This window comes from Boleophthalmus pectinirostris, unplaced genomic scaffold, assembly GCF_026225935.1.
Source record: "Boleophthalmus pectinirostris isolate CB_2022bp ecotype Guang Dong unplaced genomic scaffold, ASM2622593v1 HiC_scaffold_7, whole genome shotgun sequence".
NCBI classification, from domain to species: Eukaryota; Metazoa; Chordata; class Actinopteri; order Gobiiformes; family Gobiidae; genus Boleophthalmus; species Boleophthalmus pectinirostris.
This window is the reverse complement of record NW_026571473.1, coordinates 10,240,223-10,256,237: the sequence shown is the minus strand read 5'-3', so window position 1 is coordinate 10,256,237 and position 16,015 is coordinate 10,240,223. Positions and strand designations below refer to the sequence as shown.

General features: G+C 38.2%; 1 protein-coding gene and 1 long non-coding RNA gene across 3 annotated transcripts in view; one reads left to right on the top strand and one right to left on the bottom strand.

The window, feature by feature from the left end:
* Positions 1 to 16,015, top strand: part of ror1 (receptor tyrosine kinase-like orphan receptor 1) — a 206,726-nt gene that overhangs the window by 143,575 nt on the left and 47,136 nt on the right. For both annotated transcript variants that reach the window (XM_055165151.1, XM_020924654.2), the window contains 2 exons: positions 6,695 to 6,985; positions 10,215 to 10,248. In XM_055165151.1, coding sequence (XP_055021126.1) covers positions 6,695 to 6,985; positions 10,215 to 10,248 — 325 coding nt within the window. The remainder of the gene's footprint in view (positions 1 to 6,694; positions 6,986 to 10,214; positions 10,249 to 16,015) is intronic.
* LOC129412113 (uncharacterized) lies at positions 8,076 to 8,537 on the bottom strand. Its single transcript, XR_008633585.1, has 3 exons — positions 8,502 to 8,537; positions 8,183 to 8,312; positions 8,076 to 8,109 (listed from the first exon to the last, which is right to left on the bottom strand). It is a non-coding gene; the product is annotated as an uncharacterized LOC129412113 (long non-coding RNA).

Here is a 16,015-nt window from a genome sequence, read left to right as displayed (position 1 = left end):
TATTATGTGAGATTATTTGCAATGAACTAGTTCTGTTATTCATGTTTAAAGCAGGAACGCACTGGTCCAACTTTTTCAGTTCCGATACCAATTATAAAAAAATAAAATAAAATAAGACAGAACTGCTCCAAATGTGTCATGTAGCTGTTGTGTACTTCTGAAGTAACTACAGAACAACAACAAAAAAAACACTTTACGAGACTTTCTCAGCCAACTATGACCAGTAAATAGTCTTAATACATCAGTTTATATGTCCAACAAAGATATCAACTGAACCGATATTTGGAAGCTGATATCTGATCTAGTAAATGTTTCATTATCAGTGCCGATATCAGATTGGTGCACAGGATTAAGACAGTAAAAACACCTTTAATCATCATTGCTAGTCACATTTTTACAGTATTGTTTACTTAAAAAAAGTTTCCTGGGATCATCCTGATTTACAGTTATTGTGACAATTTGAAATGATCATTTCACTAGCTAGGACCACACCAACAACGACATAGTGCGAAGAAGTTTATTGATGATGTATAAAATGGGACAGAGATGGCTGAGTTGAGACTCTAGGTGGGGGCTTCGTCTCAATCTTCAATTGGCCCAGCCGGAACGAGACCCCCCTTGTAAGGGTCTTATGACTGAAAGACGAACAAAATAGGGGATGGGAGAGTGGGGTCGCATTAGCCGAGACAAACTGGGATGATGGGAAAGGCTGCTACATATAGGCTTCTGGGAAATTAGAGGCGTGATCGAGGTGAGTTGTGGTTTGCTGGTGAGAGGAGAGGGCGGCTGGGGCGTGGTCCTGCTCCTGAATCTCACTTAATCATATTGTGAGGAATACATTGTACAAAAGTTACAGGCCAAGCACATTTATAAATCTCCTATTAGTTTAGATTCACAAAACAAAAACATAATATTCAAATAGTTGGAATTACTTGTGCATGGTTGGGAGAGTGGTGCAGTTGGACTCCTCATATTGCCATGCATGTGTTAGGAGCACACTGCTGTGTTAAGCCCAAGATTCAACCGTGCATGACAAGATAAATGTGTTTTCACAACATGTACCAGCTCATTTTATTGCTTAGGATTTTGGAGCTGCAGTCATTCACACACTGTAGATCTCGTGTTACCCTGACAATAATACATGAATATAATAATAAATACTTAGAGTTTAAAAAAGCAGTTGAAATGGACAATGTTTTGTTTCTGTAAATCTTGCTCATGTAACTAAATAGCAACTTGCCATGCTTTCCTGTCTCAAATTCAGATAATATAAACACGATGATATCCAACAAGTCATTTTTGTGAAGGAAGAAAAAAGGAATGAAGAATTTAAAACCTAATATCTTAAAATGGAATGAATTTTCAGAGCAACGGCATCTCAAATGCAGGAGGATAAAGATTACTCAAACATGCAAGAATTACTCCAAAATACAACTTCAAGTGAAAAAATAAAAAAATAAATAAAAAATGCATTGAATTGTGCACAATGCCTTATCCTATGCCTGTTTTCAAAATACATGACATTTCTAGTCGAATCCTCATCTTGAAATATTTGTTTTAGCTTTACGATGATGTGATGTGCCCATTTCTAGACACAAAACATAGAAAACGCTTAGATAATAGTTGGTATTCACGGACTAAATATGTAACACAAAGCAAGCATTTTCAGCCATGTCCATACTACTTGGAGAACTGCCTGGAGGTGGATGAAGTCACCTTGAGTGTAGAGAACAATGTAAAACTGCACTGCCCCCTTAATGAGCTCCAGTGGACAGACACATAGATTAGAGCAGAGACAGAGATGCCCTTGTATGGAGAACTCTGACAGAAACACGGCTGCGTCCAAATTCTTCACAAGACTTATGCGCACCTATAGCACCTCACCCTAATATTATATAATAACAGGAGAAGTATGGCTCTTCATTTGTCCTGGATTTGTAAGGTAACAGTTACACAGTGCGGTAGGAGCAGTTATGTTTGGCCCACAGAGATCTAAAACACGTCAGTTATGCACCAATGGAAAAATGAATACTTTAGTTTTGTTTAAATGTAAGATTGGGACAAAAGACTGTACAAGGACTAGTTTAGTGCATTAACATTACATTGATATATTGATTATTTTAAATAAGGGAGCAGAATCAGCTGAAAAAGAATGTTTTTTTAATTTTTGTGGTATATATATTACTTCTGAAATTTGAATATTCATGGATACTTAGCAGATTATTTAGTATTTTTATTATTATTATTATTATTTATTTATTTATTTTATTGTAGGAACTGAGAACAAATTTGATTTTGGTTTGGATTCTAATTTTAAAGTGAGACTAAACACCTAAATTGCCCACAACACATTTCAAATAAAAGCTGCTATACTGGGTTGTGCCTCGAGGACTAAAGGGGAGAGTGAGGGGGGGAAGAGAGGCAGTCATGCATGATGTCACATGGTACTTGAAATTGCAGTAGCCACTTCTGATCAAACGTCTGCAAATTTACCTAGTTTGCACTGAAATCGCCAAAACATGACCACTAGGCAATGTTATTAAAACACCTTGTACAGAGTTTAGGAGCAAAAACCTGATGTTCAGTCAGTTAGTGGAAATATTGTGGTCTATAAATATGTAATGGGCAGTGGAATGCCTCCTCTTTAATGGTGCACTATGTAACTTGTTATGCATCAATAGAAAAATGAATACTTTTTGTTTAAATGTAAGATTGTGACAAAAAACAGCTACAGAGTAAGTGGACTGAACAAGGACTAGTTTAGTGCTTTAGTTCTAGTTAGTTTTTTTTTTTTTTACCATAGAAACTGAGAACTAATTGGATTTTGGTTTGGATTCTAATTTTAAAGTGAGACTAAACACCTAAATTGCCCACAACACATTTCAAATAGAGCTGCTATACTGGGCAGTGCCTGGAGGACTAAAGGGAAGAGTGAGGGCAGTCATATTTGATGTCACGTATTACTTGAAATCGCAGTAGCCAGTACCTCTGTTTCTGACCAAAAATCTGCAAATTTGCAGAATCACCCAAACATGACCACAAGGCAATCTTACTAAAACCTCTTGTACAGAGTTTAGTAGCAAAAAGTTGATTTAGTGTTTAGTTCCACTTCAAAATATTTAATTATTGCGATATAGAAAATACTGGCAGATGAAACAAAAGGTTGGTTTTAGGGTGTGCATAACCTCTGAATCAGTTGTTCCATCTTGCATGAGTCTGTTATATCTTTACCATTCCAGGAGCCAGTGCCTTATGGAAACCTGCTTCTGGTTGTTCATTAATCCTCATTATACATTAGATCTGGACTAGAATTTTTCATCTCTCTGTGTGTGTGTGTATGTGTGTGTGTGTGTATGTGTTTTGCTTCCTTGTTTACTCTGGCTGGTCTGAAGCATTTCTGCATACCTGAGACAGGGTCAGGGGAACTTTCCAGACCCATGTTTTCTCTCAACATGAAACTCTTCGGTGGCCCTCCAGATCTCTTTGTGACCACCAACCACACGCTGCCCCACCCTCGCTATGCAGAAATATTTTAATGTCTTTTCCATACATCCTGTTTGTTTGATGCAGCTGTGTGTTGTTGTGTTATATGGATTCAAAACAACACTGCATACCATCATGTTATAAAAATGTGATATCATTTGATTACCAGTATGTATGACACTTTTCTCCTGTGTGTCTGCCACCTTGTTTTTATTGAGACGTTATTGCGCTGCCATTTTTATAACACACAGGAATCCTTTTTTTAAATTAACTAATAATTACTAATAAACTGTCTACAATAAGATCTGGTCTTTATTATTTTTTGTTTGCCTGTTTACATCGCTACAAAATCTTTATTGAAACAATTAGATTAGAATTAGTACCTATTTACACCAAATACTTTCTTCCTCTTACGGGGGCACAGTGTACAGTATTTTTCAGACTGTAAGTCGTTCCGGAGTATATGTCACACCAGCCAAAAAATGCGCAATGAAGAAGAAAAAAAAAATATATATATATAAGTCACATTGGACTATAAGTTGCACTTTTTTGGGGAAATTTATTTTAAAAAATCAGAGACCAGGAACCGACATCTTGAAAGGCAAATTATAGTGATAACAATAGAACAGAGAACAACAGGCTGTTAACGTAACATATTACCAAGCTCTCAATCTCACCCCAGATCACTAAATCCATTGAATTCTTCATCCTCAGTATCACTTCTGAGCAACTCCGTAACCTCTGGAGAGAAACTCTTCTGTGTAACTGTCGTTAGATTCAGCATCAGTTCCAGTTAGAATTATTCCGGCCTTTTTGAATCCTTACAGGATGATTTTGGTTGTCACTGAAGTCCAGGCTTTGTCGATCCATCCAATGACTTCCAGGAAAGTGGCATGGAGCACCGTCCTGGTTGTTACAAGTTTCTCACTCACTTCAGATTTTCTTTCTGTTGCTCGATTACTGTTTTTGGCCACATATTTTGCTACTTGCAGCTTGTAATCTGCAAAATATGATTTTCTTTTTAGGAGCAGTCTTCTCAGTTGTCTTTATAAGTTTTTTTAACTTTAAAATTTTCAGTGGTACAGAAGTAATGGTGCGATTGACTGACATGATACAGTCAAGACAGAGGCTCTTTCTGTAGGAGACATGCACAGTAGAGTGAAGTGACAGTGGTACAGGAGTAATAGTAATAGCAGATACTGACACACAAGCCTAGAGTCTCTCGCAGCTGTAACTGTGAATATTATAATATATAAGTCGCAATGGAGTATAAGTTGCAAGACCACTCAAACCATGAAAAAAGTGTGACTTATAGTCACTTTTGATTGGAGATCCATCACCTGCTTGTTTCTATGGATATGTCATTGCTGTGCCTTGAATGTTCTACAATGTGGCATTAAACACTTCTGCCTTACATTTTTTTCAATCACAGGTGGTTTTATAGCTCAAAGATGCCTAGAAAAAACTAGTATTCCGATTGTGAGCGGGGTTGCCTCTCCACAGATCTGACCTGTAACTTTGTTCGAAGTTAAAAAGGTTTAATATCAGACTGTGAAACATTCCAGACAAAGCAATAACACCTCTCTGGAGAAAAGTTTTTGATGGACCCTCCACTAAAAAAGTTACACTATGCACCTTTAAAACAAATCAGTGCAATCCCTCATTTGTCCAGGTGTGGTCTTAGGTAAAATAGTTTTCATTATAAATCCTAGTATCTCAGACCAGTACCATCAAATTGAAAATGATGTCTGGATTGAGTCAAAACATCTTGATTTCAAAAACAGTGTCTAGATGTCATTTGAAAGACATCTGGACACTGTTTTGGACTTTTTTGGAGCTTTCTACCATGTTATAATCTTGTTCCTTCATCAGAAACACAGATGAAGGGTTTTACATGACATCCATGCACATTTGAATAATCTTTCTCAGTCCCTGTTCAAACCCTCCTTACAGTTAGCAGTATGATTCTATCTAAAGCTCAGCCCACAAGCCTACATCACCATAAATATACAAAAGTATGATACCAAACTGTACACTACAACTTGACAAAACTGATGTTCAGTACTTTTAGTGGAAATATTGTGATCTATAAATACGTAATGGGCAGTGGAATACCTCGTCTTTAATGGTGCACTATGTCACTTTTTGGTGGAATGTCCCAGTGTGGCATTTAGATTACGTTTTCACCAAAGTGAATCACCGTATCACTGTATCGAAAACGATTTGCTTCTAGACAAGTCGTTTCTGTGTCCGCGCGCCTTCCCTATCTACACAGCTGTGACAGAGGGGTGTTCTGCTAACCGTGTCTGAAGTTGCAGCAGCTGATTTCAAGCCGAGGAAGATAGCAAGCCTGAAAAAAAAGCATGTCTTTTCATGGACCGTGTACAAGCAAGTAGTTCTAGCTCCACTGCTTCCTTTTTGTCTGTGGTTTAATCTGTTTCCCGCAATAGCGTCACATAACTGATGTCACAAACTCAGCAAATCAGGAAGGTGCAAGTCACAGTGACGTGGTCCCATGAGGACGGCAGCTAGAGCTCCTACATCAGCGTATCAACTTATTCAGGCCAGATCAGATCCGTACTTAGATGAATTTGTGGGAGCTGGCAGCACCGTTCCGTCTCTGGAGCCGTTTTCAATCGGATTAATGTGGACAAACACTGCATCCGCAGAAAAAGACTCGGAATACATACTAGTGTAGATGGGGCCTTAATGTATCCATCTTGCATTTACTCAATAACGTGGGTTTTTAATGACTTAAAAACTTGCATTCTTACTGTGAGTGGGCTAGCCTGTCCACAGATCTGACATGTATGTATCTATGGAATGACCTACTGCCTTTGTAGAGATAAATAAGCTGTGAAACATTCCATGCAACATCTCCATGGAGAAAAACGGCTGATGATGAATATTATTTTAAAGTATCTCTTATATAGGTACAATTTCACTATTGTACTCACCTCTGTCTACTACATAAAGTATGGCAATGTAGTTTTTTGATATCTGGCTCTTTGCAAAGTACACGCTGTACGTTGTGATTTATGCATTTTGCTTTGGCCTATGTGTAAAGCAATATATCTCCTTCTTCTTTTTGTATTCTTATCTCAATCCCTTCACACCTGACATACCTCCCCTCTTGGCCTCGCATCATGTTTTGGCCTTTTCTCCCCATCTTTATCACCCTCATAAATAATTTTTCTCTTCTGTTTTCCAGGGCCTTATTTCATCCGTCTAGAAGCTCCCATGAACAACATAACCACGTCTCTGGGCCATACTGCTGAGCTTTTTTGTAGAGTATCTGGCAACCCACTCCCCACAGTAAAATGGCTGAAAAATGACGCTCCAGTTGTACAAGAGCCACGCAGGGTGTCGTATCGCTCCATGCCGTACGGATCAAGACTACGGATACGCAATCTGGATACCACGGATACGGGATATTTCCAGTGCGTGGCAACCAACAGTCACGGAACAGTGTCCACAACGGGCGTGCTGTTTGTCAAGTTTGGTAAGAGTTTATAAATGTTTTCATTATTTTTGTTTGAGCCTTAAAGGTCCTATATTACGCAAAAATCACTCATGTCATCTATAAGACGTGTTAGAATCTTGTTACCTCACCTCATCACTAACATACCTGGAGTTGTTTCATTTCATTCATTTATGCTTGAGTAATCCTGCATTATTAGTCTGTCTGTATCGCCACAGCTCGAAATGCTCTGCTTCACCTTGTGATGTCATGCAGTAGTAGTTTTCAAGTTGACAGCGACTTTTGTTCAGTAGAGATAGCCAGTTTCATTCATGTGTGTTAAACATGAATGAAACAACAACAACTCCAGGTCTGTTTTTGATGAGGAAACAACATTATCAGTAGATTCGGAAATAGCATGATGTGGGTCCTTTAAAGATGTACTGCAATGAATTCAAACTTGCAGTTTTAATACCCTCACACTCTCCTCGGGGTCACATTGACCTGAAGAATTTTTTTTTTCCTTCCCGCTCTCTTGGAGCGGGTCAGTTAGACCCAAAAATATACACTGAAAAAAAAAGGTTGCTGGATTTGCATAAAAAAGTTATGGAAAGCGGTTGCATGCAATAAAATTATGTTTAGGCTTTGAAACTTATTTCGATCCCCTCTACACATATTTTTACCAGAACATGAATGTCACTTTTTCATGTTGATGAAATTTGATCAAGTCATGCTGAATATGCATATTTATCTTATGGTACCTTATCATGAAATGTATAAGTATGTATAATTTAATTTAATTGATCTAATTCTGTAAAAGAATACAAAAACAGTCTTTAGTTTTCCACAGTTCTGTATTGTCTTAAACAGAATCAAACACAAAGAGAGCACAGGGACTGAGATACACAGTTTGGAGCTGGACAGTGTGAAGACGCTCTGGTCTCTGCCTGTGGACACAGAAATAACACATGATGATTACATTCTGATGATCTACTCTGTTGTACATGTTTAAATACATTCAAAGTACCTATAATGGACCAGAACAGAATCACAAGAACATTAGAACTGTATCTGCAGAAACAAAACTCACCATGTGCTGCTTTTCTTCCTCTAAACGCAGTAACAGGAAGGGCATCTGGTATAAAGTCTCCTAGTGCCACATCACCCTGTAGAAACACGATAACTGTTTCAATAGGAAGTTCATTTTGAAAAATTTAAAAATAATTTTAGTTTACTTACTTTGTTCATCTGTGGTCTGTGTTTTGTTGGTTCTCAAACATCTTCCTTTTTTCTGAAACATCAACTATAACATTCATGAACTTCCCCACAGCTCCAGCAGAGCTCTGGACGTCACTCTTTGTAGACGACTCTGGAAGCAACACATTCAAATCTTAGTACAACTGTCACACTCTTGTAGATGGACAGTCAAAGACAATTTGTTTCAAGGAAACAGTCCTTACATTAACTCTAATTTCAAATAAAACACCACAAACATGTTTTAACAATGATGACATTCTAGGCCGGAGAAGCACATAATAAAATCTTTGAAAAGTCTTACCTCCAGATCAGCTCTCATAATCCTCCTGCTCCACACTATGCATGTCCTCTGCTCCTGTAACTGTCCTGTGTCCTGTTACATTTGAATTTTCCCTCCAAAAGTTTTGGGGAGGAGAATTCCAGAGGGAGGAGCCTCACCAGAGATTATAATAAAGTCATGTTTCCTCAACCTGATTAAAACCTGCAGGTCTCACATCGGCCACAATCAAGTGACCTTTGTAAGATTTAAACATGCTGGACAGAGAAACGTAAAAAAGTCATGTTATTGTTGTCAAATTTGTTTTTGCAATTTGAGCAACCCCTCTCAGACCATTTTTTCAGTGTATTTTCTCGCCTGGCGAGAATTTATTTGAAAATAAATTTTTGGGTCTGATTGACCCGCCCCAAGAGAACGGGAAGGAAAAAAACTATTTCTTTGGGTCAGTGTGACCCCGAGGAGAGCGTGAGGGTTTTAAAGGGACATTTTGGAATTTTGGACATAGGGCCTCATTTCCTAGTGGAAATGAACAGATTGATATATGAAAAAGCGGACCAGCGGACTGATATATGAGAAAATAGTCCCTCAACATGCGATGATTCATGTAATGCAAGGTTGGTTTTACTTCTAAAATTATTCTATCAACACAGACATTTACATCAACAGTCTGACGTAATAATAATAGATAATAGATTTGCTTCAGGTGTTTTGTGGAGTGCGTAAGTGTTTTTAGTGGCAGGCTAACTATGGTCATTGACACGCACTAGCCTAGCACCAGTGACCTCTGCAAATACAAGGACTGGATGGAATATTTAAAAAAGTGTCTCCACACGTCTCCAACACTCTGGCTCACTAGGAAATGAGGCCCTATGCCCAAAATTCCGAACCGTCCCTCTAATGGTTGCAATTAGCAAGACATCATAACATAATCGTCTTTGCAAAAACAAAATATCTCATGTTATATTATGAAAAAAATCTGACATAATACATAATTCTTATACTCAAATCTAATGGCAATCACAATCCTTGTCAGTAAAAAGGCTTTTAGTCATTTTTCTGAACTCATTCAACCCTTCTTTTGTTTGCATTCAGTCCAAAATAATTAGGAAGCAAATGGAGTGGTACACTTTATATGCCCAGAATTTGCAACACATTTGGCATTTTTAAATATTTGGAAACCATTTCAAAATAAAATTCACTCACTCAGTTCCAGTCATAAGGATTTTTATTACTTTTCTAGTGCAAAATTAATTCATGTTGACAGTAATGTGTATTAAAGTGGAAATTTTATGAATGGGAAAAAATTGGAGGAGAGGGAAAACGGCCAACTTGAATTCACTGGAGTTTGAAGAAGGTTCAGTCTGTATATTATTAATATTAGATGTACACGGATCATCAAGAACACTTCCTGATAGCACCAATTGAGATGCTATCGTCAAATGCTTTATTATTGTCAATTATACTTTAAAATATTTCAGTTTTTTCTACCATTTTTGTTTTATTTACTTTGATAATTACTTCAAAAATCTCCAGTTTGCACTATACGAGAGTTGATTTTTTTGCTGGTGTTGCAAACCTTGACATCTATTTTCCTATTTAACTTTTCCTACAACACATTTGGCTGCACACAGAAGGTCTCCCACAGACTTCTGCTGGTAGTTGGCAGCTCCGTGTGTTCAGAAATCTGGGAACAATATAGAAGATCCTGTGCTCAAAATCCTCTGTCTTCTGTTTCAGATCCTCTCCCTACACCTCTGCCAGGGCGTCCCACGTAAGTCTGTCTATTTCTGCTGTCTCCCATGGGTGCAACATGTAACTCATCAAAGTGTGATTGTAAACTACTACCAGGGGTTTAGCAGTTTGGCTTTAGTGTCTTCTGGTCCAGTTGTATAATCAAATAGGGATAGTCAGTGTATTGTGCTACAGAACAGAATAATCATACTAGTTCAACCCAGGCAGCTCATCATATTAGGATTACTGCAGCTACAGTTTAGACCACAAAATGTCTGATTTCTGTCTTTGTGTGAATCAAATAAAAACGGAAATTATTTGGTGGAATCACAATAATATATCTACCATCTTCCTGTGCCTCTGTGCCACTGGTCTCTAGTCGTTCCATTGTCGTCCCCCAGGCCTGTGCATCCGTCTCATTGTTCTTTTTAGAGTTTCTTTGGAACTTCCTTTGCGTCTTCTATTTGTCGGTGATCGTCTCCAGGCTTGTAGGGGGATCATGTGGTTTTACATCCTCATTACATCCTCCACAATATGACCACCTTCTTCTTCGAGCTTTCACCACCTAAAAACAAGAATCTGGAAGCTAAAGGAGAAAACCCTAAAAGAAAGTCCTGGTTCTCCTGGCAAGGGTTCTCACAATTATATCACATTATTCTCTATTAAAATTTAGCTTTAGTTCCTTTTTAATAAGGGTGGGATGAGACAGGAGATCGGGTCCACAAGAATGAGACAAGACATGATTCATAATAAATGCATACATACAGTTCACGATTTTGGCCTCACCATTTATGATTTATGCTATTTAACCGTAGCGTGCGGTGACTTTTATGGGTATGCAAGCAGACTTAGGGTGGACATTAATATTTGGTTGATAACAATTTAATAACTCCACTTTTTATACATATTACATTGCAAATTAGTATATTTATTTTACTGACATATGAAATACATATCTACTGAGCAACTCTGGAGTCAAATTAGAGAGACCTAGACCTACATAGTTTATTAATATTTGTATATATTAGACTGAATTTGATACCCTGTTCATACAAGATGTATGACAGCTCTACTCGTTTTTAATGCACGTACTACAAAAAATGTACATTCATGAAGAGATATGAATAACGACAACAGTGCACTGGTCAGAAAGATGCAGTTATAATACAGCTTCACTTATAATACAGCCTGATGTGTCACAAACGTCCCCTGTGTCAGAACAGTGCGCTCACACTCACCTCTCACAGATGCAAATGAAAACCACACTTGAAGAAATGTCCTGTATTTCCCCGAAGATCCAGAACACACGCATGTTCCTCCACACGTTTGTAATAGTGACACTGTCGCTCCTTCATAAACACACAGACTAGGTGGTTTCCTCACTGTCCCGGCCACTCTAACTCCACTCTCTGTCCGGATCCTCCATTTCACACAAACTAGCCCTGAAACTAGCTCACTGTTTGATTAAATGATGGGCTGTATTTCTAATTAACATCTAATCATTGCAAACACAAAACTATTTATTTTTAGACACTTGTGTTAAAATTTGGCGCTGTTGTTATCATCTCCTGCTGCACACGCACACTTACTTGGAATCGGAGCACATGTTCAATTCCCACGGATGATGATGTGGGTTTATTCAGTGCAGTTTGAGCCGGCTGCCCTCATTACGCATGCACAAACCACTAAAACAACCAGCTGGCCTCCATGGTTGTAAGAGCACATGTAGAAAGCCACGCTCTCAACATAGAAGGGCAAAACAGGACAGTCTGCTCAGTGACCAGTAGATGTAGTAAAGGACACTGTGACTTCAACCATGTGTCAAATAGACAGAAGTGAAGTGAAAACTGGATTATTTGGTGATAATTTGAAACAATTTAATTATATATTTTGACATGCAACAATTTTAGATTTTATTGGGCAACCACTGCTTGCATTAATTGCCCTGACCACACGCCACTGCTATTTAATATTTCCGCATCTGGTCATTGTAGCACTTTTTTTTTTTTTACTTTTTTCCCAGCTTTATAGGAAATTCAACTTGACACCATTTGACGCTTTTTTGTCCAATCCAAATGTAAAAACACGGGGGGAAAATGTCAAGACAAAACAAGATTTTTCTCCTGTGTGCACAATCTCATAGCAAGTTTGTCTCGCGAGATCTTGTGGTGCGAGATCGTGTCCCATCCCTACTTTTCATGATGATTTAGTAGCTAGTTTACTAACTAAATAGTAAACTAATTGCTAAATCAATTTGCTTGTTTCAGTTTGGTTGTCATCTCTTTGGCATTTTTACATTATCAGTCCAGACTCTGTTGTAAGCTTTCAGCCTCTCTCTCTCACTTGTTGACAGGACACCAGAGGATCTACAGTGAATGAGTCAGGCCTATTATTTCCTGTTTGAATGCAGCAGCTGGTGATTAATATTGGATATGAGGCTGTAATGATGTGTTTTGGCCGACCACCACGTCTCACATGGTCCACATCTGAGCCTTTGTACTCACAAGTTGGCCCACTTTTAGCACAGCACAATCAGTAATGGAAGAATTTATCAAACCAGCTCTTAGAAATATAAATTGCTGTTTAAAAATGCAGTTCAAAAGAGTCTAACATATTTCAATACAATAGGCTATAATGTGATAGTACGTCCTTCTTGATCATATCTTCTCAACTCCGCTTCATTACCAAGCTACCAATAGATTAGTAGTAAACTAAGACTACGTTCAGACTGCAACCTGAAGTGATCTAAATCCAATTTTTTCGCCCCCATGCAACCTGTATATGATCTTTTAATGACAGTCTGAATGACACAGATCCGATTTTGTCAAATACGACCCAGGCCACTCGGATATCTGGTCCTAAAACCGATACATAATCCGAATTGAGCCCCGCAGTCTGAACATAGCCTAAGTCACTTTTTTCATTCTTGACTCAGAGGTATTGGAATCTTAAAATGCTGTAACATTTTTAATAGAATTATTCATATTAGTACATCAGGATTTCTCAGTCAAATTGCTGAAACTATGATGTAAAATTATGTGGGAATATATTACTTAAATTTTCTTCTACTCTGCATCTACAAAATATGCCAACATGTTGAAGTAAAAGTAGGCCACAGACCACAGACTGGTTGAGAACTACTAATCTTGAAATTGTAATATAAATGAAGCAAAATTACATTTTCATATTTTATTACTCTATATACCTAAATGTATTGCATTGATTAAGGGCATGGTCAAGATTTATTTATAAAGCACATTTAAAAACAGACAGAACAGCCACGATATAGATAAAAAACGAAATATGAGTAAAACACAAGTAAGCACAATCAAACAAGGTTAAAAACACAGATAAAGCTATAGAAAATCTACTTAAATATCAGCGTAAATAAGTAGCAGAGATTTGAAACTCTTAAGGCAATTAGCAGCTCTGATGTGTAAAAACAGGCCGTTCTACATTTCAACATCTGTTTATATCACAATAAATTTACTTTTGCATTAAGAAAGTTTAATCTCACAACCAGGGGTGTACGCAGGGGTACGCAGGGATACGTCGTCTACCCACTTCTCCTGATGTAAGATGAAAAAAATAACAAATATAAAATAGCCTACAACTTATATGTCAAACTGAAGCTATTGGCAATGGTGAAAACAACCTGCATAGGCTCATGATATCTCCAGGACTGTCCTATAGTGACCTGAAACATGAGGGACCAGGACTAGAACAGGACTAGAACAGAACTGAACCAGGACTGAGTGTCTGGACAGGCCCGGGCGCGCCTCTGTAGACTGTCAGGTGACTGCAGGTGAAAGGACCATTGCCTAATCTTGCTTTGTGGACACCCTGCTCCACGGGCTTGGGGTTTTCCCCACTTGCTCTCAAGTCCAATATTAGTCATGATTTAGACCTGGTGTAGTCCTGGTTCAGTCCTGGTTCAGTCCTGGTTTAGACCCGGTTCAGTCCTGGTTTAGACCTGGTTTAGACCTGGTGTAGTCCTGGTGTAGTCCTGGTGTAGTCCTGGTGTAGTCCTGGTGTAGTCCTGGTGTAGTCCTGGTTCAGTCCTGGTTCAGTGCTGGTTCAGTCCTGGTGTAGTTCTGGTTCAGTCCTGGTTTAGTCCTGGTCCAGTTCTGGTTCAGTCCTGGTGTAGTTCTGGTTCAGTCCTGGTTTAGTCCTGGTTCAGTTCTGGTTTAGTCCTGGTTCAGTTCTGGTTTAGTCCTGGTTCAGTTCTGGTTTCAGTCCTGGTGTAGTTCTGGTTCAGTCCTGGTGTAGTTCTGGTTCAGGCCCGGTTCAGTCCTGGTTTAGTCCTGGTTCAGTTCTGGTTTAGTCCTGGTTCAGTTCTGGTTCAGTCCTGGTGTAGTTCTGGTTCAGTCCTGGTTTAGTCCTGGTTCAGTTCTGGTTTAGTCCTGGTTCAGTTCTGGTTCAGTCCTGGTGTAGTTCTGGTTCAGTCCTGGTTTAGTCCTGGTTCAGTTCTGGTTTAGTCCTGGTTCAGTTCTGGTTCAGTCCTGGTGTAGTTCTGGTTCAGTCCTGGTGTAGTTCTGGTTCAGGCCCGGTTCAGTCCTGGTTTAGTCCTCCTGGTCCAGTCACGAATCCCCACTACACCCCTGCTCATAACTCTGTCCACATACTAGGAGTTGTAATGTTTTAGAATGAAAGAAAATGAAGGATTTTACTTTACTTTTGCTGTGAATTAAGTCGTGAGTCGTGAATCGTTCAAATCTATTCTTCTCACAATTATACCACTAAAATTTGAATCATGACATCCTTACTGCTCAGACTGCCTTTCTAATATAATCATACTAACCAAAGTCTGACAGATGACATACAACCTCATAAAACAGAAGAAACAAAGCCCCCTGGTGTGTCCATTTTGTTTTGGCAGTTTATCTCCCCTCAAATCCCAAATATTTCTTAGTTCTTTAGTTCTGATGTCTTCCTGCTGTTCTAGACTTTCTGAACTTTATTAGATTGTGTGTGGATCAAAGCGGTTGGCCTGGATGGTTTTCACAAATGTCCCAATGTTGAGACTTAGTGCCAGGTCCCAGCACTGCGAAGCCAAAACTACTGGCACTCCATAGAAATCAGACACCCTTTAAAAATCCACCCATGGAACAGTAAGAACATTTATTAACAGCCGTATATATAATTAGCCACGTGTTTCCATCTTCACTTTGTGTACATGTTGTTTATGTGAAAGTGTTTTTTCCAGTGTGACGATACAGCTGCGTTTAAAGATGTAAAAACAAGAGGATTATCTATAAAAGAGCAATGAAAGCTGATACAGTAATGGGATGACATAGAGATCAAGACATGTGTGGAGATTATTAAATACACTGAAGAAGGATTTTGAGGTAGATTTATAATAGCTAGAAAAGACTATAATGTATTCTTTGGCATGTGTTGTCACGATATTAAAATTTCAAAATATGATACTAAAGAATAGAGTTTTATATGAATTTTGATACCCAAATTATATTTTTATAAGCTCTTTTTTAGACAATAGTGTAATTTCCAACATAAATGAATAGTATTTTTTTTATTATACTATGTCGTCTTTCACTATCTGATAAATCTCAAGATGAAACTGTTCAGGAAAGGCAATATTTCATCCAGTTATGTGTTTTGTTTTGTTTTCAGTATTGATATTGTTGAAATGAATATCTAGTTTCAGTTTTAGGTTTAGTATTGGTTAGTATCTGATTTTTGATACTTTTGACAACCCTATTGGTTATACAGTAAAATAGGTATGACTTTAAGATGAGGGAGATGGATAAGAAATGAGGACTGTCCATAAAAAAGGATGGAAGTGA